Here is a 27,450-nt window from a genome sequence, read left to right as displayed (position 1 = left end):
GGTTGTGGAGTCTCCTTCTCTGGAGACATTCAAAACCCGCCTGGACACCTTCCTGTGTAACCTCGTCTAGGTGTTCCTGCTCCGGCAGGGGGATTGGACTAGATGATCTATCGAGGTCTCTTCCAATCCCTAACGTTCTGTGAAAAAAAAAAAACCAAACAAAAACACCACACAAAAAAACCCCACACCTGTTAGGACCCCCTCCAACCTGGGCACCGTCTACATGTTGTTGCTATCCTGCCCAGAACTCACACTGCTGACATTTCTTCTTCTGTTAATGTCAGTCAAAGTAAAAGTTTATGTTGTTCCACTGAAGTTATTATCATAACGTGTTTCTTTATATGTGATACTTCTATTAAACAAGCACATATTTGCAAAAATCAACTGGAAATGAGGGGTTTTTTTTAGGAATTTTGTAGTCTAAATTTAAAAAGAAAAGCGTTATGGTGTAGTTGCTGATCTTTATAATGAACACCTGCTAACTAACATGGCTAGAAAGAGAAGCATTTCTCAGAGGAAAGACTATCAGTTCTGAATTACACAGGCTGATTGTTCATTATGCAAGATTTAGTTTTGTAGAAACTGAAAACTAAACACCCAGAAAAACACAACAACAACAAAAAACCAACCAACCAACAAACAAACAAACAATCACAGACCTGATCTTTCCAGTGCTGGCCAACAAACAAACCTTGGTTTCATGAAGCTACATACGAAACAGCACACTCTCCATCCTATCGAAAACACTTATCCCAAACACCTACTAAGACTCCCTTTAATGAGCTGTAAACCTGCACACCAGAGAAATTTATGAAGCTTCAAAAATAATAATAAAAAAGGCCACAGGCATACAACCTTGTGAGAAGAAAAGAATGTAAGGAATCAGGTTTTTACTGCAGCATGTTGGTTTTGCAGTCAGACTGGAGAGCAGCACAAAAGGCACGGTGCTTGCAAGGCTCTTCAAAGCAGCACAAGGACAGAACGCGGGGATGCACTGGGTTTGATTAATATTAAATATGTCCTTGCTATGCGTGCTAAGATGTTACTGGGCAATTTCAAAGTGCAGAAGGAAACACCAAACCTAAACGCATACAGACCAGACACGGGTTTAGCTCTGTCTGTTCTAATGAGAGGCAAGGCAGAGCCACAGGGTGGGCTGGGCAAGCAAGGTCAAAGACCAAATGTGACGCCAGTTGTTGCGGGTATTACAGGGTCTTGAACATCCTCACACACCGGTAAATGCAAGTACAAGCTAAGCACCTAAAGATGCATCCAAATCTACGTGACGCCCGTGTTTAAAAATGTTGAATTATTTGAAAGTCCCTTTCCCCTGATGTTAGGATTTTGATCCTTCTCAATCTGAAAAAGAAACCTGGAAAAATAAATGTGAAATTTCATTGAATGAAACACATACTATGCCATCAACAAAAAATGATAAGGCATATGTGGCTGATAAAAATCTGAATTTCCTAGCTAGCACACCACACCATCCTTCTGGTTTTGTCTTTAGATAACTGAAGTAATTGCAAGATTTACTTTCCCATCAGTGCTACAAGAGCAGACAAAAAAAAAAATCCGTCTTTTTTTCCTATGAGGCAGGTTTATTTTACATTTATACTATGCTACAAAACTGTCACAAAGATTTATTGGACAAGACAGAAGTTGTTCCTACTTATTACTGATGAAAAATTCTTCATTTGCCAACTGCCAATTTGGCAAGCAGAATTGTTCAAGACTGATTAGAAAAGAGCTGAGAAAAGCTCTTAGAACAAGCACTGTATGGAATGCCGCCCTGTAAATTGAAAGGAATATAAGGTGAATCAAGCATTAAAAGGCAATAGCAATTGAGTTTCAAAAGTCCTGATAACTACAAGTCCTTTTTTTCTCTTTGTGGCTTATCTTTAAAAAAATTTTAAAAAAAATAAATAAAAGGTGACTGAACCAGGGTAAGACTGATCTGGATAGCTGCCTTTAGCAACTGGCTTTAAAATACGAGAACCAACAGATCACCCGTGACAAAGGTATAGCAGAGCCAAAAAAAAGGATGAAATTCAAAACAGATCTGTTACATGTATTAAGTTTGTTCTGAGATAGCCAATCTTCTCAGGCTTTAAAAGCTGAGGCAAACAGCCCATAGACTTGTATTTCTTTCATATGGAAGCCTAAGACAAAAATTAATACATAACAAATGGAAAGCTATGAGCAGTAGTGGTAACTTAAAGAATTTTACTTTTCCCCTTCCTTCCACTTCACAGCATATTTTGTGTCTTCAAAAAAAAAAAAAAAGTAATCTGCAATAAAGCAGACTCCTAACTGATCTCCCACTAAAAAAATTAAGCCTTTAAATTATGACTTATCATTTCAAGAAAGATCAACACGAGTAATGGAAACTGCTACACAGATCAAGTATGTACTTAGACACGTATTTTCTTTTAAGATTTCTCACATTTGATCTCCTGTTGTTCCAGCAGTTTGTCTCTCTTTGCAAGGAACAAGTGCTGCTCGAACAGAAATCAGACCAACCCAAGATGTCTGAGCATGATACCGAGATGAGGATCTAGTATACAATCTAGCTGAGGACCTAGCTCCTCTACATCTACTATGCAGGGAAGAAAAGAAAGTGTCCTATAACTTACACTAAAAATAATTATTAATATTTTTCTAATTTCACAAGTATTAAAATGATCCTGTATTAAATCTGTTACAAAGCATAAACATAATAAACCTGTGGGTTCAATTTTGTACCAAACACTAGTCTAGCAGAGAAGTAAAAAGGACATTATTCTTCTAAGAAATGACCACTGTCACTCATTGCCAGTAATGAGTAATAGTAAAAATGAGTAATAGTAAAAATGAGTAAGATTTAAAAGTTACCAGTAATAACTACCAGTGTTTTCATAACAGCTGCCATTGGACTGACTACACGATCATAGCCATAACCGTCATACTGCTGAAAAACAGAGCTGAAGCACATTGACTAGCTTCAAGTTGTCCTTCACTGCATCGCAGTGGTATTTTAACTGACTTCAAATTCATAGGTTTTTTTCCCCTCAGAAAGCAATATTTATTATCATCTATCTAACAAATACATTTAAGAGAAAGCCTTCCAGCCTGACACGTTTAGTCCTAGTCATTAACAGTTGAGATCAATGTTACTCCTGCAGCACTGTTTTAAAAGTTTAATGGGATGATCATTACCCGTGCGGCTGAGCGGACTGCAGGCCAAGCCGGTCGATGCGCAGGCCTGTGTTAGGCCCTCGCGCGTACCTGTTTGGAGCATCTCCCAAACATAAACAAAGCTCCTGCCCAGCTCCCTTGGGCTTATTTCTGACACGAGAAACAGAGTATGATGCTGTTTTTGCATGCTGGGCCGAAAAAACACCCTAAAGCACCAGCCAAATTCAGCTATTAATGAACGAAACATAAACCAAAGTCCAACGGTTACCATGTGCCATTTATGGTAGTAGGCAAACATAAGGAGGCAGGGAGGTCTGCGAAAGGCAAAAAGTGCAAGATCAAACTCCCAGCAACTTCAAAAGCAAGATCCGATTGCCCAGGGAAGGAAGGATTGAGTTATCTTCAGCTGTAACGTAGCTAGAATTTATAGCGCACACAGAAATAATCTGATTTCCATAGACTACAATGACAGACTCTTAATAATTTAATAAGAAATAAACTCTGATTATTTCGGTGTCGAGAACTAAAATCCCAGCTTGAAAAAAAAGCTGACAATTTCATGTGCCCTTTCACTGCTTTCTTGCATGTAGTTTCAAATAAAACATACAAGGAAATTAGGGGCATTTCAGCACCAAGACACCAAGGGAAGGAGAGGAAAAAAAAGAGAGAGAGAGGGGAAGAAAAAGTTAACTCCCCTGAAGACTGCTTGCGTCTTTAGCATTAGTATGTTGAACTGATTAAACCCTCGATGAGGAAGACTATGAAAAGGTTATGAAACCAGAGCCCAGTCTTCCATTGCAAACACAGACATGCTTCAGTTTATCAGTGATCAGTTGCATCAATTTGGACCAAATTACTCCTTGACACCAACTAGACTTGATTGCTTTTCATCCAAAATTAATATAATGCCATAAGAATCCAGGTATTTTGCAGTGTTATGTTATAGTGGTCAGCAGGGGGGAAATTTGAAGCCAAGCACAGAGAAGGTGGGACTGACTGTGATGTTCGACAGCAGTTTGCAAGAACAGGCCATGAGAGAAAGTCATCACGACGACACAACCCAGTGCGCACAGAAAAACAGCATCAGGCCACGGAGAAGAAGGTCCAAGATTTTAAGACTTAAATCAAGCAGAACTGTAACTCTTAATATCAGATTTTAAGTGCCCTAGCACATGAAAAACACACCAGATAGTAAATCTGACAGTTGAGTACTTGTTTGTTTTATTGCATACTCTGTGTTATGAAGGGATTCAATTCCACTCACAAATAAAGCTATCTTCCTTTTTAAATAAAAATATGTACACACTTGCATCACATACTTACCCCAAAGAGCAAAAAGCAATGAAGAATCTGTTTGACTATAAGCAATAAAAAATAACAGATTATTACACAACCATCCATTTCCTCTAATTACTGTGGAAGATTTCAGATTGGGACAACTTCCACTTACATTATATTTTTGCATGCAATTATCCAGCTTAGAAACATGATTCTGAAATCATAGCTGTTGAAACAAGAACCCTTTCTTTCAGGCTCTTTGCTTAACAGTGTTCCGGATTAAGCAATTTGCCTCAGGAAAACTATGCATCTATTTTATCATTGAAAATTTGGCAGCATTTGCGCAGGTACTTGTTAAAGATGTAATCCAAGTGCATCTTCATATACTGCACCTTCCATGCAGGTCTTGCCATATTCACACAGCATTTCACTCTGTGCTACAGAACAAATATCAGGCAGCCCAAACAGAATTCCTATTAGTTTCTCAGCTACTTTCATCTTTGTTGAAAAACAAAAGGGCTGTATTTTGATGTTTTGTGAACAATGATGCTCACACAAAGTACTTGTTTAGTCCCACAGGAATAGTTCCAAATGACTGGCTTTCCTGGAAAAATGCTCAGCAAATGTTATTGATTTTCAAGTTTCAGAAGAATCGCCCTGTATCTGAAAAAGCAACAAAGCTTAAAGGCAACAAAGATCTAAGTGAAATCTATCAGAATCCTTGTTCTGGGCTTGCTAGTTTTAAAAATATTCGCACAAAGAATGTGACCACCCACAACCCTCATACATAATGGTGACATTAATAAGAACTACAACACAATATACATTTGCTGAAGTGTGAAAGAAATGAGAAGACAATGTCTTCTAGGAATGCTGAATTATTTCTGTGAAGTTTTGAGGACAAAGCTTGACATAACTAAAGAAAAAACACCCTGGAAAAAAAATGTGCCTGGAAATGCAATAGCTGCTGAAGCAATGCAAAGCATTCAGGACATTTTTTAAAACTCAGATTTTGGAAGACGCTCATTCATCACATTAAAAAGTACATATACTTTGCTTTCATGTTTCTTATCATCGCTTTAAATCTCCACGTGAGAAGAACCGTTCCAGGAAACCAAGAAACAGCTACTTTCAGTTACCAAGAAATATCAACCAGCCGTTTCCTGAGCCTCAGAGCAGGCGCTACCAGCACACTCCATCCCCCCTTGCGCTCATAACTCTTGAGTAAGAGTTAGGTTCATTTCTGAAGGTTTCAGTCAAAAGATAAACTTGGCTCTATTAAAGGGACCTCTGAGCATTATTTTATTTATAGGCAATCTGGCAAACTGCATATAAATAATTAACCAATGCTTCTAATAGTTAGAAAAATAGTATCATGTCTGGAAGCCTGATTCTGACAAAGTGAGCTTAAAGGATATTTTTTTTCCAAAAAAAATTAACTAAACTTCAAAAAAACAATAACTAGCTTTGGTCTGAACAAAAATGAATAGAGTGCTTTGGTTTTATTTCTTTGCAGGTTTGAAAGCTGGTGTGATAGCAAAGTAAGTACATAAAAACCACAGGAGTATAAAAATCCACATAAATCCTAACAATAATTTCAATTTATCTCTGAACATAGCTTTATTCCTGACAATGTTGTAGATGATATTGTTTATCTAACATAGACAAAATATATCAAACTGAGTATAGTGACAGGGTTTTTTTGGTCACAATGACAGGAGTTTCATGAAATTAAGTTCTTTGTTAAAATGTTAAATTGACTCACAGTAGGTGATATATATGCATATGGATAATCCAAAGTGCAGATTGATTTTAGTATCATTAAGGTAAATGCTGAATACAGTCTAGCTTAGAATCAAATTAAACCACGAGACATTTTTGCTGAATGTTTCTTGAAATCCCAGAAAAGTATACTTATTTTTCCTGAAAACCACTATAGCTATCATAGTACTATGATAGACTTCAACTGCACCGATACCAACATAGAAATTCTGCAGCAGCAGAAGCCCTCACAGGTGTACACTCTGCAGGAGACTTGTTTGGCAGGTCAGAGACCACTATCCAGAAATAAATCACTGACATACCTCACTGCAATGGTTGATTCTCTAGATGTTTTAAATGGCTGTTCTCCAATTAAAACTCCAAAACAGCTCAAAAAAATGTAACTGCATAGGGATTTCTTGATTTTTTTTTTTGCTTTGTGGTGTAGATGCAAACGTAATTCTTGTCATTTTTGAGGTTCTGCTTCTTTAAAAAACAGTAAAAACTGCAAAGGTAAAAACTGAATAGAACAAATATGCCACAATCCAAAAAAGCTTTTGTGAAAATGCTTTTGTGAAACTTCCTGCCTCATTAGGATGTTCTGAATTTTAAAACAGAAGATCATCAGCATTATGAAGTAGTCAGTAACTGACATATTTTACTGACAATAAAAGCAATCCTCTGTTCAGGAATGAAGCACAAGTTTTCAATATACTGAGAGACTTAGTGTAACATTAAACTGGCTTCCTCTTTCCCCTCACCTCCCTTTCACTGTGTCAAACCATCAGGAACAGGAAAAGAAACCCAAACTTCATTCAGCACACAACCAGAAGTAATCTATCTTCTGGGCCTCAATTGTTATTTCACACATGAATTAAGAATATCACATCTCATGTAGCAAAATACAAAAACATACTGACTATTTCTGAAGACAAGGAAGATATTTCTGGCATATGAGACTAAACTAAAAGTTTAGTACAATTGTGGACACAACTATAAACATTTAATCCTACTAAATCGAAACACAAACTTAAAGAAACATTACAAACAATTAATCCAATCTTTCAAAAATATAGAATTTCATTCATAGAAGCACAAAGCTGAACTCACCTTAACTTTATCTTCCTTCCTCCTATCATTCTTCCACCTGTATCTCAATAAACTTTACTCTAACTAAACTTAGACATCTATTATTCTTTCCCTCACTCCAAACTGTCAACACTAACGCAACTTTACAGGTTTCACATCCCTGTGCAAAGTCTTTTACCAGTTATACACTGTGGAGTTGCTCCTTGTCCTGCCTGGACAGCCAAGAATTCAAACTGCAAAAGCCTGCAATAACACTTTTGCATATACTGTGCTACCAAATACTGCCACCCTTCCCCCAGAATACTCTTAATTAAAAAGATTTCTAAGAAAATATAAAAACGACCCCTAAAAACATGTACTCTCCGTGTAAGTGAACGCCAAATCCTTCCCTGCAGTCCCAGGAGCTGTATGGACGGGCACCAGGCGAACATCCACCCTCGCCCGCAGCCCCTCGGGCTCACCCCAGCCCGCGGGGGCGGCTGTCCTCCCGCCCCTCCCCGTGACATCCCGGCAGCGACACTCGGACGGCCCCACGCGTGTGCCCGGCTTCCCTCCCCCCGCCCCGGCGAGACCTTGCTCCGCTCCGCTCCCGGGGCTGAGACCTGCCCCGCAGCGCCGGGGGCCGGGCCGGGGCGGGACGGGCTGTGCCGAGGGAGCCCGGGAGCCGCCCGGCTGCCGGCTTTAGCGCCGGCTTCTCCGCCTCAGCCACCCAGGCGGCTCCGGGGGTGATCCAGCACTTTCCAGGCGCAGGCCTCGGGCAGCCCCGGCCGCTCAGCGAGCCCCCCGGCGCCCCTCGGCCCGCCCGTGCCCCCGCACTCCGTGCCGAGCCCGGGCATCCCGGCTCGCCCGCCGCGGGGCTGGCACCCCGCTGGTTCACGGTCATCCCCGTCCTCCTCCCTGCCCGGCGGCTCCTCGCCCAGCCGGCCGCCGAGGCTCCCTGCGCCCCTCTCCTTGCCCCCTCGGGAGCCCACTCCCCGCCTGCCCCGGCGGCTGGGGGGCAGGACCGGCACCCTCCGCCCGGCCCGGCCCGGCCCGGCCCGCCCGCGGTACCTGGCTGGCACGGCTCGGCTTGGCTCGGTTCGCCGCGAGGCTCCCGCGCCGCTCTGCGGGGCGGCGGCGGCGGCGCTGGCTCCGTCCGTCCGCCCGCCCTCCTCCGGCGCGGGGGGGCGGCGGGGACGTGCGGCCGGGCCGCCGCCGCTGCCGCCCGCCGGCGGGGGTGGGCGGGGAGGCCCCGCCCTCGCTCAGGGCTGTGCAATCGGGCCCGGAGCCACCGAGCGCCCGCGGCGGCCGGCGCGGGCCTCGGCGCTCCAGAGGGCGGGAGCGGCCCGGGGGGACCGCGGGGCCTCGGGGCGGTGGCGGGCGGGAGCCGGAACGGCGCGGTCACGGGGTCGGGGGGACGGGGTTGCGGCAGCGGGGCTCGGCGGCCACAGGGGCGCCGTGGCGGGGAGCGAGCTGCGCGCTGCTCCTGCAGCAGCGGGAGGGCGGCACAGCCAGGGGCCAGCGCTCTCCCACCGAAAACAGCAACAACAAAACCTTCCCAGTCGTTGGGGTTTTTTTTCTTTAAGATATCTGTTTGTTTGGTTGGTTTTTTAATATATGATAGCTCACTTGGCACTGTTGAGATTTGTACCTGGATCTGATGAGAGGCTGTCATGACTCCTGATTTTCACTCCACCCCACAGGCACCCATCTGCACTTGCTGGAGAGGGGCCCTGGCACTGCACCAGCACAGTAACATAAACACTCCGTTTATATCCCTAACCGTTTGTCAAGCTCAACGTTTGCAAAAATTGTTACACTTGGGTTTCACCAGTTCAAGCTTTGAACCCAAATCGAGATGAGATGCCAAGTCAGCAGGTCATCCTGTGTTTATACTGGCAGAGTAAGACGTGAGCTCCTCCAGGATTTTCCCCTGGTTTCTTCTACTGCATAGGTGCTCCAACCGAAAGTTTGCTACGTTGTTGGGAATTACTTCCACCCTTGAAAGTTTTTGTAAGCAAATTCACTGATCATGAGAAAATTTCCTTTGGGGTGGGGTTCTTTTTCTGAATTCTGCCATCGAAGTTCTGTCTTAATAAGGGGAAAATATGTGTCTCTCAACCATTTTTAGTTTAAAAATAAACAAACAATAATTGTATTGTAGTTTGGTAGCTGATGCCCAGCCACGTCTGGATTGGTTTTGCATCCTACCAGCTACCTAGCAGAGCAAACTGGAACACTGACACCGGGTCAGTTTCTGCTGGCAACAAGTTAGGCTGGCGGGATTGAGGTTGTTTTAATTCTGCTACTTCAGCTGCTGCTACAAAGTCGATGAAGAAATAACCTCCTTTGGAATTAAAGACTGGTTTTGACTAGACAACAAATCCTAAAGATGATCTTTTGTCTTCTTATTCCCACTGTGTGACATCAGTTTAGCCTCAGAGTGGAAAACTAGGATTCCTCTCCACAAACTGTGTTCTCTGGGGCCATCTTCTTTGAAGTGGTGCAAACCATCATGGGGAGGGAATAATGCCTGGGATGTGTAAGCGTAGGAGACAAAATCATGTCTAGCCCTTACATAAGCTTGTAAATTTGTCTTCAAATAGGTTCAACGTGTACAGTTTACATACAGTGTGATCCTCTGTGAGCATCTGTATTCAGTCATGTAGATGATACCACTGAGGAATATTTCAAAGAGTGCACACAGAACTGCCTGATTACATTTTGCAATAGATGCCAAGAGCACTAGGCTGCATTACCGTATATGGACACTGGTTTCATTTTTACTAAATCGCCTGTGATACAAAAACACAAGCATTGATGCAATGACCTTTTACAGAAACATTCTGCCAATGGATGTGGTAACAAAGAATACATGAATGCCTCATACCTGAAGCAGGAAACTATTTCCATACTGTATTTCACAGAAATCCACTCTACAGACTCCTACTGGTGTAAAGGTGCTAACCCCCAGTGTCAAAAATAACGTACACCCCACCCCCAGGAAAGTAATTTGCTTAGCTAACCTCATTGTGACCAGAACATGAGTTGTTGCTGCTCAACATGAAGTGATCTGCCATTCAACTTGTGAGAAAGGTCAGCTGAACAATTTATATTCAAAGACCGTTGGTGCTATAATGTTTTCCGTAATGAACTCCAGGAAAACAAAGGCTGCTCTATCTGACAGTCCTGAGGTAACAGAAAGACCTGGTAATATTTCCGAAGGATTTATCATGTTTAGCTCAGAAACAAATGAACAAACAAAATCTAGAATAATTTTTAGAATATTATTGCTGTTAGTATCGTTACTATGATGATTATTCACTCTGTTGTGGTAACAGGCAGAGACCTCCTCAAAATTAGTATCTCATAATGCTGAGTTTTACATGGGCACAGGGCAAGACAAAACATCACTCAGTAAGAAATACAGTCTTGCTCAGTTCTTCCCGAGAATGATCTTTCCCAGCCCCCAATATACATGATATCAGCTCTAAGTAATGCTGTGTTAATGCACAACTCATTTGAATTAGCTGGAATAATGAGGAATACTGACGTAGGATGCTCCTTCCATCGACAAGTACATCAGCTTTAGGATTGCTCTGTGCCAGGAGTGCTTACGTGAGGGTAAAGAATCTGTATTTATTTGATTTATAGCTAACTTTGATTCTTTAATGTGATTTTTTCCCCTAAATTGGTCAACAGAGTGTTAACCATGCACTGATTCAAATTAGCATCTACTTCAGCAGTAATGCATGCCATATTTATCTTTTCCTTTTTCAGTCTGATATAAAAAATATTGTCATGCAAGTTTATATATTCTACTCTAAACCAGACAAAAATAGGACAATGAAATGTATTCACCATGTATTAATTCAATTTCCCCTTTCCTCATCAGTCCTGACTGAGCTTCAATAGCAAATTACTTAATAAAATAAGCAACTGGCAAATAATTGCAATACACGAAGCTACTGATTAGTCTTCTCATTAGTTAGTCTATTTTGGTAGTGGGTTGACTGATTTAGAGCATGAATCAGTTCTGCCATACAAATTCCAGTCATAGTAGAATATCTATACAGGCACACATGCCTCTGAGCTAAATATTTTCTTTCTTACAGCTTTATAATCCTCAGTGACTCTACAGGAAGAGAAAACAATGTATTCCATTGAATTCAGTGGGACTGTTTATACATGAGTAAGAATCGCAGGACTAGGGGCCTGATTTAAAGTAGGTGAAACATCACCAAATAATTACATAGCAAGCAAACCCAAATTACATTATATTTTAAAATCGGTAAGAAGGAATGTCTTAATTATAAGATTACACATTTATTTTTATTTCATTTTTGCAATTATATTGCACAGTCAATATACCCATTTAAGTACAGAGTCAGACTGTTAAGCCCCAATTCTGTGAACAGTTACACCATCAGTAACAGGCAAACTACATTTGGCTTTAATCTGAATAAGGTTATTAATCTACTCATAAACATGACAACATGCTCATTTCTAGAGCTGCAGCAGCACTTGGCGCCCATGGATGCCCACCAGTGCTCCCAGTTTGAGACAGTAAACTATGGAAAGTGTTTCTAATTCCACAAGTGAAACATTCAGGTCCGTAGAGTAGCTGCCTGCTGGAGGTTTGTAGAATCGAATAGCTCGGTCTGTCCTAGCTTTTGCAAGGCCTTAGTTAAGAATCTTGCTTTTTTCTACATGAAAAATAATATGTGGTTTTATTTCATGCTTAAATACTGCTAGGCTTCTTTTTATTCCCAACACAGTTGCTTTTTGTGCTATCATAAAATACAAGAGCTGAATTCCTGCCAAGCAATTACACAATCCTGCTGTTATTTTTAATCCCAAAATGTAAATAAAAGTATTATGCAGGCCTAGCTAATGTCAGACACAGCTACCCAATGGAAGCGGGAAATAAGAAACGAGTACTATCAGAATCACGACACGCACATCTCAAATAGTTCAACATGAATAAATGATCAATCTTCAATGGTAAAAATTAATAATATATTTTTGTAAATTTAAAAACTAAATACCTGAAGAGTCCTGGATAAAGTATTCTGAAAAGAATTAGATGCACATTAATGAGATCCAGATATGGATTGCCAACTGAATATTAAGGCCTCCCAAACCCCCTTTGCTCTCACTGTTAATCCAAAACCTACGTTGCAATCTCTTTTATAATGGAACTCATCCAAATAGCCTTAAGATCCTTACTTGCACATTTTTAATATATACTGACGTAATAATGCATATATTGTGGCACTTACACAGACAAATACAACTAAAGGGAAGAGAAAGCAATCTTAAATTCACCATAACAAGATACATAAATATATATGAATTAGAACAGTGCAACAGGAATACCATTTATTTGCTTTTGCATGCTGCCTGGGTCCTTCCTATTTTAGAAATAGTATGGGCTGTTGCTTGTAGTGATACCACACTGTTCACTGAGGTAGAGTGCCCTGTGGACATTAGCTCAAGTCCCATTTGTGAGGCAGAAGCTAAGGTAGGGGGTAGAGAAAGGCAAAACTCTTGTAGCTCCAACAAAGGTGAAGAGAGGTGAGAACATGCTGCCTTCTGATGCACGAAGAGGAATGGAGGTGATTTCTTGCCTTTGGTAAAAGAGGAAAGAAGCTGTGGTTTTAAAACTCCCTTCCATTTTCGCTCTTTCTTTGTCTCACAGATGGCAAAAGTGGAGCAGAAAATTGCTTTGCCCAAAGCCACACACTGGCAGTAATTGAACTAGGGGACAGCATTGGTTTTAATAGAAAATGTGCAACAGATTCATACTATTATATTCAGGCTGTTCTGGCTGCTGTGTCTTTCTCTTGTCCACACATACCATTTACTTTTCAACTGTAGTTGCACAGCACTTCTGGTAGCAGAGTCTTGTAGGGATTCCCAAATTTTGAGTTGCTTTCAAGAAACTTCAAGAAAATAAGAAGAAATAGGAGATACCAATTTCATTACATTGTTAAGGGAGAGTCCCAAATTTTGGGCGGTGTTTTCCCAAGATATTAAGGAGGCAGCTCTGACTTCTCATCCAGCAGTTGTGACCCTGATTTCTAATCTAAAGCAGCTGGTGGATCTCACAGAGTCCAGCCTCACTGTGCTGTGCAATACACTAGACATAGTGGTAGTCATTGTTTTGCTCAATGTACAGTCTTAAGTAGTGACACACTGAAAAAAACCTCAACGCCCATTTATTAGATGAGAACTGAGAGGCAAAGACGAAATTAAGCCAGTCACGTAGGGGTTTGGTGGCAGACCTCAGGTGGTGCCTGCAGATTTCTGGAGACCACTCTAGTCCTCTGGCATACTGCCACTCCAGCTTCAGAAAGGAGACATGATGTGTTTGAAGGAGGCCCTATAGCAAAGTAGAGACTATTAGAGACTAAAAGCAGAAAATAATGGATGCTTAAAAGATTCATACCTCCTTCTCCAAAGAAGCTGTTTTTATACCAGAGGTGAGATTGAGGTTCACCAGATCATACTTTTAAATCCAAGTAGATGCCTCAGACTGATGGAATAGACTTTGTTCTTAAGGAGGGGCTAAAGAGCAGTGGTTGCATTGAGTCACAATGAAGAACAAAACTTCCGTGAAGCTTTTGTGGTAAACGAGATCAGGCATCACATCTTCATTAAAGGACCTGGTGAAAAACACCACAAAGGCTGGCTAATATCCAGCAGCCCATCAAGTGGATGCCAGTTCAACAGAGGGAAGCGACGGTCTGCAGGAGCTGTTACGTGCAAAATCTTGTTATGGGTAAAGAGAAACCTACCCTATGTGTAAAGTCATACAAATTTTTTTATTAGTATAACTTCAACCTTAGCAGCCTAACCAAAGAACTATTTTTAGTCCAGATCTAATTATCATAGAAAAAAAAGAAAGGAAATAAAAATAAAGAAATTGTATAGAAAGTCTCAATAATAATAGTACAGGTAAAATTGTTATGCACGCACTATCTAGTACATACCCCTTCTCCTGGTGTCATGCTTACCTTTTCACATCCCTGTGGCTCCTAAGGCTGACGGTTTTCATCTAGTGAAAGAGAGAATCATGGATCATCGCTATTTGGAGTCCTGTGCCAGTAGGAGTATGATGTTGACGCTTACGGTTTCTTCTTTCTCTCCTTTTTTTCCTCTTTTTGGAACTAGCTCTCACCTGGGGCTATTTTTACGTATTTCCTAATAAAGTTTTACAACTTGCTTTTATTTCACTGGTCTGCAACTACATCTTTTGCATTTTATTTATCTTTGGTACTTGTTCTTATCTTTTTTACCCCTCAACCTAGTTTTGCCCAGCTGCAGGTCTGCATGTCTTTGACCACTGGCAAGTTGTTTCTAGCCCTGGGGTCTCCAGTGCCAGCCTGTGCCCCATGTCTTACTGTCCATCGCCTCTCCTCTACACTGCAGCTGGTGTTTTCTCAAGGTTGCTGCTGTTCTGTTATAACAGGCCTTCATTTCTCTACACTGAAAGATTACATTAGAGTCATAATGTCTACTAGACATTATGAGTCATAATAACTACTTATTATTAATATCTATATCAAAAATGTGGTTACACCAGACAAAGCAAAAGTAAAGCAAATTAGATATAGTCCCCTGTCAATAGAAGAATTGTTGTTACAGCTAAATCAAGTACAACCAAAGCTCCAAAAAAAGTTCAGACAAAGCACATGTGATAAGCCTCTGTCCGGAGGTCTTGTGAACTCAGGACAAAGCCTGTGGGCTGTTACTAGCAATAGCAAACCAGTCGCAGCATTATTACTAGTATTACTAGGCTACATGCTGCTTATTACCTTGGAATTCTGGATTACTACTTGTATGTTACATCCTTTATGTAGCAGCAGAGGTAAATATTTCCACAAAGGGCATGGGAAAGAAGAAGGAATACTGCTGACTTGAAAACAAGCTATTGTACCTCAACTCATAGTTTTATGAGCACAGTGAATAGTCCATGCATGCTCGGCCTAGACATGCTGGGTGCGCACGCTGCAAACAAGGCTGCAAACCCCCAATACAGCAGTTACTGTGTGACAGTTGAGTTGGAGGCCACACTAGAATAGCATAATGATGACTCCAGATTTTATAGTTTATTTCAAGGAAGTGGGGAATATTAAGCACCTTCCAATAGATATTCTCTAAGTATAGAACAGGATAATTATTTCAGTTTCTGTCTAGTCATAGAATAGAAACTATTTAAAGCAGTGTCAGGTCATCTGTTTAAAGCATATATTCATGGCGGAAAGGAAGGAGCATTTGGCTTTGAAAAAATAATTTTAATCAATTTTTTCATCAGTATGGTCCATCATGTTATTCAGAAATGCCTTGTTTCAGTAAATGGATTGTGGATCAATAGTAGATATAAATAAAGCAGCACGAAGGGCACAGCATTCAACAAGCTGCCAATCATTGGAGCAGAAGACAGCAGAAATCAGTATCCCAAGATGGATACACAAATACATGAGAAATGGATAGATAATACACAAAGATGCCACCTTTTTACGGAAACACCAGAATTATGCCTTGTCCCAGGAACCACTGAAATATACATAAGCCTACATGTGTCTTATATGAGAGATCAGTACCAGGTGGAGTTTGGTCTGTTTTTCACTAAACATTTTCAAGCTCATCCCTCTTAGAACTTGCAGAGCTCCTGAAATACAGACCATAAATTGTCAGGCCGCCAAAGATCTTTCTGGAGCCAGGAAAAAAAAAAAAAATTAAATTCTGCAGACTTTGTATTATACCTCAAAGGATCAATTCTTGAAATAGACTGAATACCTGCAATTCCTATAAGGTCAGTGAAAAGTGATATTACTCAGCACTTTTTAGGATTTGGCCTCCAACAGACGGAGGAATAAAAAAAGCTTTTTCAAGCACAAGATCATAATGAATTTGTATTAGTTATTCACATCAGGAAAATCTTATTCGAATGTCACTGGTAAGAAGTTAGAATATGACTCATATTATGTCTATCATAACTGTTAATTATTAATGAATAAATATGTCATTTGGGACCTAGCTAATATTTGCAGGCCATTTGTGTGAATAGTTATTTTCACCTGTGAGAGTGCCATTGGCAGAAATTCAACATCCTTAGGTATTTCATAATTATTAACAACACAAATCTGAAAAAATCTCTTCACTCTCTTATCAAAACAATGAGCTCTCTATCTGTTAAAAAATGTGATACTCAGATAGTTTGAGCCTGCAGATTACACATTCAGGGTTGGTTTGTGTGGGTTTTTTTGGTTTGTTTTGTTTTCCCAATAAGGATAAGGACAGAATATTTGTAACTACTGATGCACAGTTTAAGATTGCACAGGCTGGCATGCTCACTAACCATGAGGTTTTACATCTTTTCCAGAAGAATTATTTAAATAGGATTTCTGGATAATTACTGCAAAACATATAATTGTCTAATTTCACTTTGAACCCTTCTAAATCCCTGACTTCGAAATCCATGATGCTGCAGTAAAAGAGAAAATTGACTCATAGGATGAATGCAATTGAATCAGTTTTGAATCTGCCACATTTTAATGAAGCTGTTATGTTCTTATTGCCTTATGAGGCAGAATTTCTCATTACTTCTTCTTAACACCATCTGTTAATAAAGCTTACTACACCACCGCATAAGGGGTCAGCTGGGAATGGGGCTTCAAATGTGCCAACACTGTATATAAAAGAAATATCAACTGTTCTCTGCCTGGCAGATTCAGTAGACAAGAAGCTGGAAGGAACTAATAAGGGCAGAGGGAACAATGAGATGGCAGCATGCATTGTACCATTTTTATTTTGTTTTCCTTTGAATATTTCAGTACTTTTCCTGAGGCTCTGTTATGAAAGAATTGAGTAGACAACAAGACCAAGGTAACAAGGACACAGACCAAGCTATAGCAAGCAGCCTATCAAAACACATCAGAGGAGATTTCAGAGTGCAAACTTCAGGAAAGCGATTCAGTGGTACTGCTTCAACTTCAGCTTCTATTAATAGATGTGCCTCACTTTTTCCTCCCTGTATAGCCCACGTTCAGTCCCAGTCCTACCTTAAGTGTCCCACCCCTGCACACCTAGGATGAAGAAAATGAGCTTTCTTATTTAGTATTTACTCTCCGAGAGCCTAAAAATTCAGTGAAGTTTTGCTTTCAATATATTTGTTAGCTAGAAAGCATTGCTATTTTATAGATAGAAAACAGAAAAGACAAAAATGGTCTGACTCAGGAAATCTGGGAACAAATAAGTACATCAGCATTCTTTTTTTTAACCTATAAACATTGCTTGCTCGAGCGTACTTTACAATGGCTAATACATGGAATATTTTTGTCATTATTTTGCAGTAAGAAACATATGCATCACCCCATTTTTGTTAATAAAGCCTTCCAAATTATACATCTTCATCGGATCAATATTGACAATTGTTTTGAGCACACTTCAGATGAATATGGATATAAACCACACACATTATCACAAAGCAGTCTCAGGTGTCCTTCTATTTAATGGGATGAGCAATGTCAGTACAGATGAATGCGAGTCTTTCTTACACCATATCTCCCAAACCATTTAAGTACATTAATGTCTAGACATGAAAAAAAAAAAAAGACAAAAAAAAAAGACAACAGTTGCAAGCCAGTATGGTATCCAGGATATAATTTATTTTTTCAAAATTCAATCAGATGAGTGTAAGGTCCATTTGTATCCAGTTTTAACACCTGCCTGTTCCCGTATGTGCCGTGCTTGACAAGAACACCTGCTTCCATGCATTTGGCATGGGCTGCCAGTTCTTTTTCACACAGAGTCACAAACTGAGAATAAAGTTCCAGCCCCTTTTCTTTTTCAATGTTTGCATGGTACTGCATCTTTCTTCCCTTCAGTTTACCACCTAGGGTAGCTTGTGGTATGATTAGCACATCGCCTGGTAAATCAGTAACCGAAACGTACTCGCCGCTTTCATTTTCACTTAGTTTAACATTCAACAGCGTGTTGACTGCAAATACAAATAAAAGTTAGTGTTACTAACATACATCAAACAGGACCTAATATAACATCATAAACCAAGATTCAACAAATATTGCGATGTGTGACAAAATATTTAAGCTAAAGAAGCTGATTATTAATGCAATGAAACACAGACAGTCTGTAAATAGTATTAATGAACTAAGATGTCTGAGTATTGTGAAGAATGTGAAGGACATTTACATTAGTGTAATATGCCTAAAGAATTATTTCTGGGGAAAGTGGCTGGCTGGCTGAAATCCTGAAGTTTATTCTAGTTGGACACCCCCTATGGAATTCAGGATCCAATTTGTGACCCTAACTTAATTGCCTGATACTCCAACAAGCAACATTTGCAGGACACTACACATTGTAGGAGATCAGACCACCTTCAATGCACTTGGGAGAAGTTTCTGGCCTGACTGTCTTTTCATTCTGGTTGCTTAGCAGTTTGGTCTCAAGTGGAGTGAGGGGTGGGCAGGGATGTCAGAGGTGCAATTTGGCCCATAAACCATAACATATAAACTTGCAAATAGAATTGATACTTTTACTAGCATAATATTTTCCAATGTTTCTATAAGAAATCAAATCATTCCCTCAAAATTTAATCCAACTCTGTTTAAAGCTCTGAGGATACTAGTCATGTCTCCAAACCCATAAAAGTTTAACGTTGTTTGAAGCAAAAAGAGCTGAGTCGTGATTCAGGAGCCAAAAAAATACCCATTTAAACAGTTTCAAGATATATTTCAGAAAAAATATTCTGTAAGACAGACACTTAAGAAGGATGGTGCTGGATGAATCTCCTAATAGGAAACAGCACTTTCTTCTTCCAGCCTGTTTCATCTGCCACACAGATGTAAAGGTCATTATTCACAGAGCCATAGAATCATAGAATGGTTTGGGCTGGAAGGAACCTTCAAAGGTCATTTAGCCCAACTCCCCTGCAATGAGCAGGGACATCTTCAACTAGACCAGGTTGCTCAGAGCCCCGTCAGCCTGGCCTTGGATGTTTCCAGGGATGAGGCATCTACCACCTCTCTGGGCAACCTGTGCCAGTAACACTCTCATGAAACTCTCAAAAGCGCAAAATCAATTTTTATATCATAGCTTTAAGTACACCCAAAGATTTCAACCTAGTTTAGCATCACAGAAAGACTGTTCCCTCCAAGATCCAAGAGAGACCCCCCCAGGAGCTGCTCTCAGCATTTTTAATAGCACCTGTGCTTGTGCACTGCCAGGTCTTTCTGCTGTTCCCAGCAGGCAGCCTGAAATACACTATTGTTACACAACCCTTTGCAAAACCACTAATATCAGCCAGACACAGAAAAAGCGCACTTTTATCTGGAATATGTGGCATCATGGAATTTCCCAGGTGATCCAGTGCTACTGATGGAGGAAAGAAGGGAAAAGAAATTAAATAAAAGTAAAAAAGAAAACAAGAATGACAACGACAACAAAACCTCAAGCAAAACCAACAGTGAGTGAAGACAGAAATCACTGCCATTTGACCTTATCCACAGCATCTTATCTGTTTTGATGTAAATGTCAAAGTGCATGTGGAGAAGAGGGAAAGAACTGCAGATGTTGCTGTTATCACTTCTGAACCAGAAACCTGCACTTGAAATGTTTACAATGTATATAGTATCTCTTAAAGGAGATGGGAAGGACACTGTTCAGCTATCCACCCAACTCCCTCTGCTGGCTATAATTTTAAATATCCAACGCATACAGCGAGATCAGTGTTGAAATAATTCTCAAATCAAGCTACAAATTATTTAAAGGCAATTTTCTCTAAATTCAGGTCTGTCCTCGACTGAACCTGTTGCCTGATACATGTAATATGTCAAACAGCAGGCGCAGCGCTTTCTCCATTTGCCAGAATCTTTTCATCATGGGAACTGATTTTCTAACAGGTTGATCATGAGCAGACAGACAGAGTGAGAGGTATGGAGAACTGTCAAAAGAAACAAGACTGACCAAGCTGTTCTTTTAGCCAGGTGATTGATTTGGAACGATGCTATGTGATGGCTTGTTGATGACTTCTCCAAAGGCTTGCTGCCTTCTCTGCCTCTAATTCTCTTCTTCTTTTTCAAACAATACAATAATTTATAGGGATTATATCATACCAATTTTCGGAACAAGATCCTCATCAGCGTCTTTGAAGAAGCATATGTAGATAACCAGCCCTCTTTGGATCTACGGAAGATTACAGAAAACTATGTCAATGTTTCCCATTGTCCACCATGTACACTTATCATTAAAACTTGTATCCAAAATTACAAAACTACACAACAAAAAAAAGCTTCCAAGAGTATTTTTAGTTATTTAGTATAGCTTCAGACATCAACTTTAGACACCACACTGTAGAAGCTTATGAGATATATATTGATTATCTGCAAAGGGCTTCTACGTACAATTAAGCAAATTTATTAGCTCCATGTGAAAACAAAGTTGGTTGGAATGTACAGCATACAGCATTAACATAGACAGGGTGACAAGGTGAATTAGTGTGCTTAAATCCAGCATAGCAAATAAATAAAGCTTTTTCCCTATCAAACATACAGATAAAGTAATTTTCAGTGTGAATTATGAGTTTATTTCCAATTATGAAACATGGCAAATACCACAGGACTCATAAGGAAACTGAATTATATTTTGATGTTGAAAGTAGTCTAGTACAGGATAGTTCTGAATAAACAGAGTCTGTTCATTAAAGATTTAAATATGATGACCAACAATGAAGAAGTTGTTCAGAATATTATGAAGTTGCTCAAAATATTATTTATCAGTTTGGGTGAAATCTTTTTAGTAAAATGGGTGAAAGGATATGCCACTTCTTCAGCATTCAGAGAGACTGCTTTTAAGAACTATTTGAGGGAAGAATTTGGAGCAAAAAGCACAAGGAAATCCTTGTGTAGCTTTTCTGCTCTCTTGGATAGTTCACAAGGAATGCGTGTCCAACAGCCTGTGCCTTAGTAAGACAAACTGATAGGCTCTGCAGCCAACAGCAATTATGTCTCATGCACAAGTATACCTGAACAGTTTCACTTCTTCAGGAAATAAAAAGAAAGGCATACGATATCCAAATGCATACAATATCTAAAAACCCCTCACCATTGCTTTGTCAAGAGTAAGTATCTTTGTATATTTTTTAGAAAAAAAGTAAATGTCACCTTATGAAATACCACCTAAGAGATGCTAACTAGATTGGGGCAGGAAGGAGTCATTGATGTTATCAAACAAAAAGGATAAGAAATGTGAATAGTTTCTTAAAAATACCTTTTTAAGGTTTTTTCTCTCTTGTCTTTATTTTTCCATTCCCTTTTCTTTAAAAGATAAGGTTTTTGGTGAAGAAAACTTAGCTATACACATGAGATTTTATCCCTTATTTATTGCAGAGATGAAACAAAACACTCAAGGCAATGACTGAGAAGAGCTATGCCTTCTCAACTATTTTTCTAGTGACTAAGTCCTGGAAAAAGAATGCTCTTTGTAGCCAAGATGTCACCTGCTGAGAACTTTCAAAAGGTTTAATGGGTCCTTTCAAAACTCATTTTAAGCAATGCAGAATATTATACAGGTTCCCAAATGACTGCCTTATTTCATAAACACTGTAAGAAATTTGATGGCCTGAACCTCAAATGACACTTCAAACCACCTGTTCAAATAAGGGAGAGAAATGCAGGCTGCCAAAAGTTAGACATCTTTATATGTTTAGCTAAATATTTGTTCCAGAAACAGACCAATATCAGGATACTATTAGAGAATAACAATGCACACATACCTACTCATAAAAATGTTTGTGATAAAATAGGCCAAACACATTTACATCGTATATATCTGACCACTGCATTAGAAAGAAGTGACTCTGTGATAAAGCACACATCACAGAAAATCATTCTAGTTCTAAGACTTGTGACAGTGTGTTTTACACAGTCTCACATATGGAAGTAACAATATTCTGCAAGCAGCTCATTTAAAAAATGAAAAAGTAAATAAAGTGACATCTGCAAGTCCTAAGGCCAGACAACTGAAGATTAAGGAAAAACATTCATTATTTTTCCAGCCTCTCTCATGATTTGATGCCTATTTTTGAATATACTTTTTATCACAAGATGAGACATACATATTGAAGGAAATTAGAGGGGAAGGAGGTTAAATGAAAAAAAGTTAATTCAGAGACAAGTTAAAGGTGCTAGAGGATGCTTCTATTTATATTGCATGTTTATGATTGTCTAGAACTTCTATAGTTGAGAACGATTCAACTATTTTTTAAGTTGAAACTTACGGTTTCTACTGTGACTGAAACCTGTAGCTGACCACTATTCTCAACATGTGTTTAACCGTGTTTCAAACTCTTGTTACGTCTTGAATTCATTAGCTTTTTAATTTTCCTAATTGAATACGAGACATAAAATTGAATGCAATTTCAGGAGCTAACCTAATGAGAATGTATGCCAGTCCTCTGATCTTATACCCATGCTTCAGATGTCCAAAGACTGGTACTTGTTGCCAGTGTGAGGAACAGGAATGTGTAAACCTTCTGAACCAAGGAAAACATTGCATTGCTGAAGGTCCTCTGTAACCTATGAAAGTCTAGTTGACTGCCTTTCAGAGCTATATTTAACACAGGAAAGCAAACTAACACAAATAAGGTTACAAATTCGACATGCTGACATGTGAACAGACACTGCAAGGAACTTACGTAGTGACAGGCAGGAGTCGGGCAGGGAAACTGCTCTGTGCGGATTTGCTGTTATCAGTAAAATGCCTACATAAATATACCAGCAAAGCAAGTTACTTTGCAACACTGTCATTTATTATACAACTGTCCTAAGTAATCAGCAGACCAGGCAACCTCCATCATGAAGGGCTGAAGCAGCCAGCCCCCAAGGCCACACAGCCAGCCTGAGCAATGCTGCCCTCTACTTTTTTTCTTTCCTTTTTTTTTTTTTTCAGGAAAATGTAACGCAACTGGTTATGAAAATGGAGGCACTTCGTAATCCTTAGCAAGCCAGCTTGTGAAACTAACTTGTATAAGTTATTCTTTGCCATTTCCATTTCAAGTTCAGATTTGCTGCTCCTTATACTTCATACATTCAGAGATTACATCACCTACCACAGGTCACGGAACAAGCCTGTGCCTGGTACTTTGCAACTCTTTTTGCTACCTTAACCAGAAGACAAATCAAGGGAAATAAGATAAGGGGGAGACAGTTTTCATTGCATAAATTGTAGGCACTTATACTTTTTAGCTGAATATTCATTTTATGTTTCTTTTCTCCCATGGTTGTGAAATGCACTGAATCTCACCTTATTTCTTCCCTGCATTTAAAAGGAGAATTCCTATTTTTCCTCCTAAGTATTTTGCTGTATACATAAACTTCTACGGATGCTATCTAACCAACATTTCTCCGTAAACAAGACATCCCATCCCCAGTAATCCTCAACAGGTCGGAAAAACTCAATTGTGAAAACACAATGAAGAGCAGTGATTCACATATAAAGTACACTCCTAACTTTTTTCCAGATAAAGAACATCCACACTAAAGTTCCTAAAATACCTACAGGGGTCTCTTAAAGCTCAGAAGCTATTCAAAGCCACCCACGTAATGTGTTATTTATAGTACATCAAAAACGTCTCAAGGTGAGGACCTACTTTTAAGTTGTTACAGATCATCAGGAACACCCTGGTTTATGTAAATAATAGTTTATGAGGTCTGTATTTTTTATTTTTGTATCGACATGCATATATACGAGTAACATTACCAGAAAATGTCAGCAGCAAAGATTCCTCCCAATGACCTCTAAAGTAGCCATAATAAAGAAACTACAAACTTCCCATAGTTTTTTGCTGCAGTGACTAGCTCTTGTTACAACAGATTTCTCCTAAAAAGACCCACATATCCAGGAAAGACTCCTGAGCACCCATGACAAATACTATTAAGGTTCACATCTGAAAAATATCTGCTGCCGAGACTGCCCAAATCTCTTGCATATTCCTTTAGTGCAGCCTATTACTTTCCCAGTGATTTTGGTTAAGCCATTTTAAACTTCAAATAAGATATATAAACAGCATAACCTCATTGTAATAGAGTTAGTCTTGACATCTCTAAACCATAACATATGTCTCTTTTTGGACAGTTTAAAAGACAGTCAGTAAAATGACATGTCTGCTTTTATTTACTAGATCTACAATTACTTCTGAGATTAGCAAGCTAGAAATTGGATGTTTTTCCTAAAGTTAATTTATTCTGTGCTGAGCAACTTTCACTTTAATTAACCTTACACTGAGAGGCTAATAATGCAATACACACAGATGCACTTCAGCCAAACACAGTCTCTGTGAGATGACACGGATCTCCTCTGAGCAAAACATTCTGGTTTCCCAGACCATGCTGCAGAAACTGGGTCTTATGGTTCCATCTGCCTCTTCCAGCCAAGGAGATAATTTTTTTAAGGACAATGTCCAACAGGGGAAAGACCTACAGACAGACTTTTTTCAACTCTGTCTAGGTTTGCTGAATGAACTCATAAGCCCTTTAAACACACTGGAATTTTTACTTTTAAAAAGTTATGCAAGTGACTATATTTAGTCCATTTAGTCATTAAGAAGGACAAAGGACAACTGAAAAAACCCAAGATACTTGTCACCTGCACAGATGACTCATTCTGCTGTAGGTAACCCATAAAGAGTGAAAACCAGAGCAGGAGGGGTCATCCCAAAGGGCAGCGCTGGGCGCTATGGATAGCATGTGGCCCAAAGAGCCTGCAGACCTACCAACCTCTCCAGCCACAGGACTGTGGGAGGAAAAAGGAGAAATCACAAAGTTTCCCTCAAGTTGTGTGGTGGTCTACATCCTAAATTTCATTGTTGATTAGTGGTCTAATAATTAAAAAAAAAAAAAAAATCAGAACTACAGCTGCCATAGTCCCACTGCTCTACCTCCAAGTGTAGACCATCACACAACTAATCAAGTACACAGCTGAGCCCATCGGCCACGTTTGTAGCATCTCCGTGAAAGTGTATTTAGGAAAGGGTATAAAATTCCAAAGAGGGAGCAGCAAGTTTAGAGGAAAGGGGGTGCTCTGTGGTGGAGCAGCCATGCTCCTGAAGGGACCCATGCCGGAGCACAGGGGAAGAACGAGCAGCAGCCAGAAACCACCACACACTGACCCCAGGTGCCTGTGTTGCTCATTCCCTTGCTGAAGGGTCTGAAGTGATAACAAGGAGGAAGGAGAGGGCTCTGGAGCACAGAACAGACATCGGCTGGGGGGGTGTCTGAAGTGGAGCTTAGCCTGGGAAAGGCAGACAGGTGTCTTCCCCAAATGTCTAAATATTTGTCTTTTTTCCCCCCCCAATACCCAAATATTTATCTTAACTGTCAACAAATTAACTTCCCCGAGTCGAGTCTGTTTTGCCGCTGACGGTTACTGGTGATTTCTCTGGCTTTGACCCGACGATTTTCTTGCTCCTCTTTCCGCCCCGGCCGGGCCGGGCGAACGGCTGGCTGGGCGCCGGGCTGCGGCCGCGCCCTCCGCGCCCCCGCGGCCGCTTCCGACGCGGGCGGCTCCCTGGGGAGCGACCCCGAGCACGGACACACGGCAGCTTTGCAAGCCAAGTGCGGACACAGCGTCGAAGTGGGATCTCCCGAACCTCCCCGGGCGTTACTGCCGGGATCAGTGACCACGCGTGGGGGAAGGACGGCACTTTCCCTCCTGTCACCTCCCAGGGCACCCTCTTCAGAAGCGGACGCACCGCGACCCCAGCGCGGAACCCCCCGCTCCCCGCCCGGAGCGGCCCAGCGCCGCTGCCCCTCGCCCCGCGGGGAAAGAACGGGAGATACCGCGGCGGGGAACGGCTTGCGGCAGACGGTACCTCCACCCACTCGGCCTCGGAGCCGCGCTCGGGCGGCTTCACCTGCAGCCGGGCGGACACGCACTGCTGCAGCAGCGCCCGAGCCAGCGCCGGCCGCGCCGCCGCCATGGCGGGCCCGCACGGTCCCAGGGCGGCAGGGCGGGCCCCGGCGCGGGTAACGCCTTTCCGCCGCCGCAGGCTGCTGGCGGCCGTGCCCCGTGGGGCGAGGGGACCCGTCCCCGGGAGCCCGCGGGGCGCAGGCTGCAATGGCAGCTGCGGCGGGGGTAGGAGAGGGGGCGCCGGCCCGGCCGCCCTGCGGGGGGTCACGGGCGCGGCGAGCGGGGCCGTGGGGCCTGCGGGGTGGCGGCGGCTTTGCTCTGCAGGTGTCCAGAAACGACCTATCTGACATACAAGCAATAGAGAAAATCACCCAGTACTGTATAAAATACTATATACCTTTTGCAGAAGGTAAAATAGGGCTCGTGGTCTGTCAGTGATTTCTAAGGAGGGGCAAGGCAGTGAGGACACAAGATTTAGAAGGGAATAAACCGAGTATTTTTAGGGTCCAACTTACTACAGCTAGCAAGGAGTCATGTTTGGGTTTTTTGGTTTTTTGTTTGTTTGTTTGTTTGTTTGTTGGGTTTTTTAAATGAGAAATGAAAAATCTGCTTGTCTCGTGGGGAAATGTTGCATGCTTAGGTTGAGAATAGTGTTCCGTGTAGTTTCTGCATGGAAATGAAAGGCAATATCTGAATATTGTTTGTCACTTCTTTAAAAGTAAGTGGTGTTTCTGTTTCAAGTGACTGAGGTGAACCTATCAAGTGGGAGCATTTCTCTTCAATTCTACTGCTGTGGAGCAGACAGGAATGCAGTTAAAAGAGATCTGGATAGCTAGGGAGCAAAATCATGATCTGAAAAAAAAAATGCATAGTTCTGAAATGAGTTTCCATACCTAATGGGAAAAGTTGAAGAACTGCAACTGTTTCTTTCAGGTGTTTGGCTACATACCCTAATATTCATCAAACAGCTCCTACATTTGAAGAGTTGCGCCTTCCTCCCGTCCGTGAATTCTGACAGATACAAATTTTCAATAATATTGGCAGCAAAGCAAGGATAGAGCGATGCAGAATTCAGTCTCTCTTGGAATACATTTTAAGGCCGAAGATATTGTTGTTACAACTTTTTTTTTTTCTTAATAAGACATAATACATAAAACGTGAGTAAGAAAGCCAAATTTTATTGCCTGGCTTCGGTCACAGAGTAAGATTACTGAAGTTATCTGTTGCACAGCA

At 40.9% G+C, this 27,450-nt stretch overlaps 2 protein-coding genes across 7 annotated transcripts in view; both read right to left on the bottom strand.

The window, feature by feature from the left end:
* HEATR5A (HEAT repeat containing 5A) overlaps positions 1–8,507 on the bottom strand; it is a 68,276-nt gene extending 59,769 nt beyond the window's left edge. For all 5 annotated transcript variants that reach the window (XM_065635705.1, XM_065635706.1, XM_065635707.1 and 2 more), the window contains exon 1: positions 8,356–8,507. The gene's annotated coding sequence lies outside the window, so the exon portion shown is untranslated. The remainder of the gene's footprint in view (positions 1–8,355) is intronic.
* A 9,431-nt stretch (positions 8,508–17,938) lies between these two features.
* DTD2 (D-aminoacyl-tRNA deacylase 2) lies at positions 17,939–26,314 on the bottom strand. 2 transcript variants are annotated; one of them, XM_065636517.1, is made up of 3 exons: positions 26,180–26,314; positions 20,427–20,496; positions 17,939–18,292 (listed from the first exon to the last, which is right to left on the bottom strand). In XM_065636517.1, the coding sequence occupies exons 1-3, from the start codon at positions 26,285–26,287 to the stop codon at positions 17,967–17,969; spliced, it is 504 nt and encodes a 167-aa protein (XP_065492589.1). In that variant the 5' UTR covers positions 26,288–26,314; the 3' UTR covers positions 17,939–17,966. The 2 variants fall into 2 exon arrangements, 1 of the variants encoding a protein (XP_065492589.1); XR_010606324.1 differs by lacking the exon at positions 17,939–18,292 and adding an exon at positions 23,006–23,071 and having other exon boundaries at positions 20,422–20,496; positions 26,180–26,269.
* Positions 26,315–27,450: the final 1,136 nt, after the last annotated feature.

The sequence above is a fragment of the Caloenas nicobarica genome, chromosome 5 (genome assembly GCF_036013445.1).
Source record: "Caloenas nicobarica isolate bCalNic1 chromosome 5, bCalNic1.hap1, whole genome shotgun sequence".
In the NCBI taxonomy this organism is placed as follows: domain Eukaryota; kingdom Metazoa; phylum Chordata; class Aves; order Columbiformes; family Columbidae; genus Caloenas; species Caloenas nicobarica.
The sequence above is the reverse complement of the archived record's forward strand: the minus strand, read 5'-3'. Positions and strand labels throughout refer to the sequence as shown.

Coding starts and splice junctions, on each gene's coding strand:
- DTD2 (XM_065636517.1), bottom strand. CDS start 26,287: ATGGCGGCGGCGCGGCCGGCGCTGGCTCGGGCGCTGCTGCAGCAGTGC. Junction 20,497..26,179: donor CCGAGGCCGAGTGGGTGGAG/GTACCGTCTGCC, acceptor AATCTTCCGTAG/ATCCAAAGAGGGCTGGTTAT. Junction 18,293..20,426: donor GGATCTTGTTCCGAAAATTG/GTATGATATAAT, acceptor TTGTATTTGCAG/TCAACACGCTGTTGAATGTT.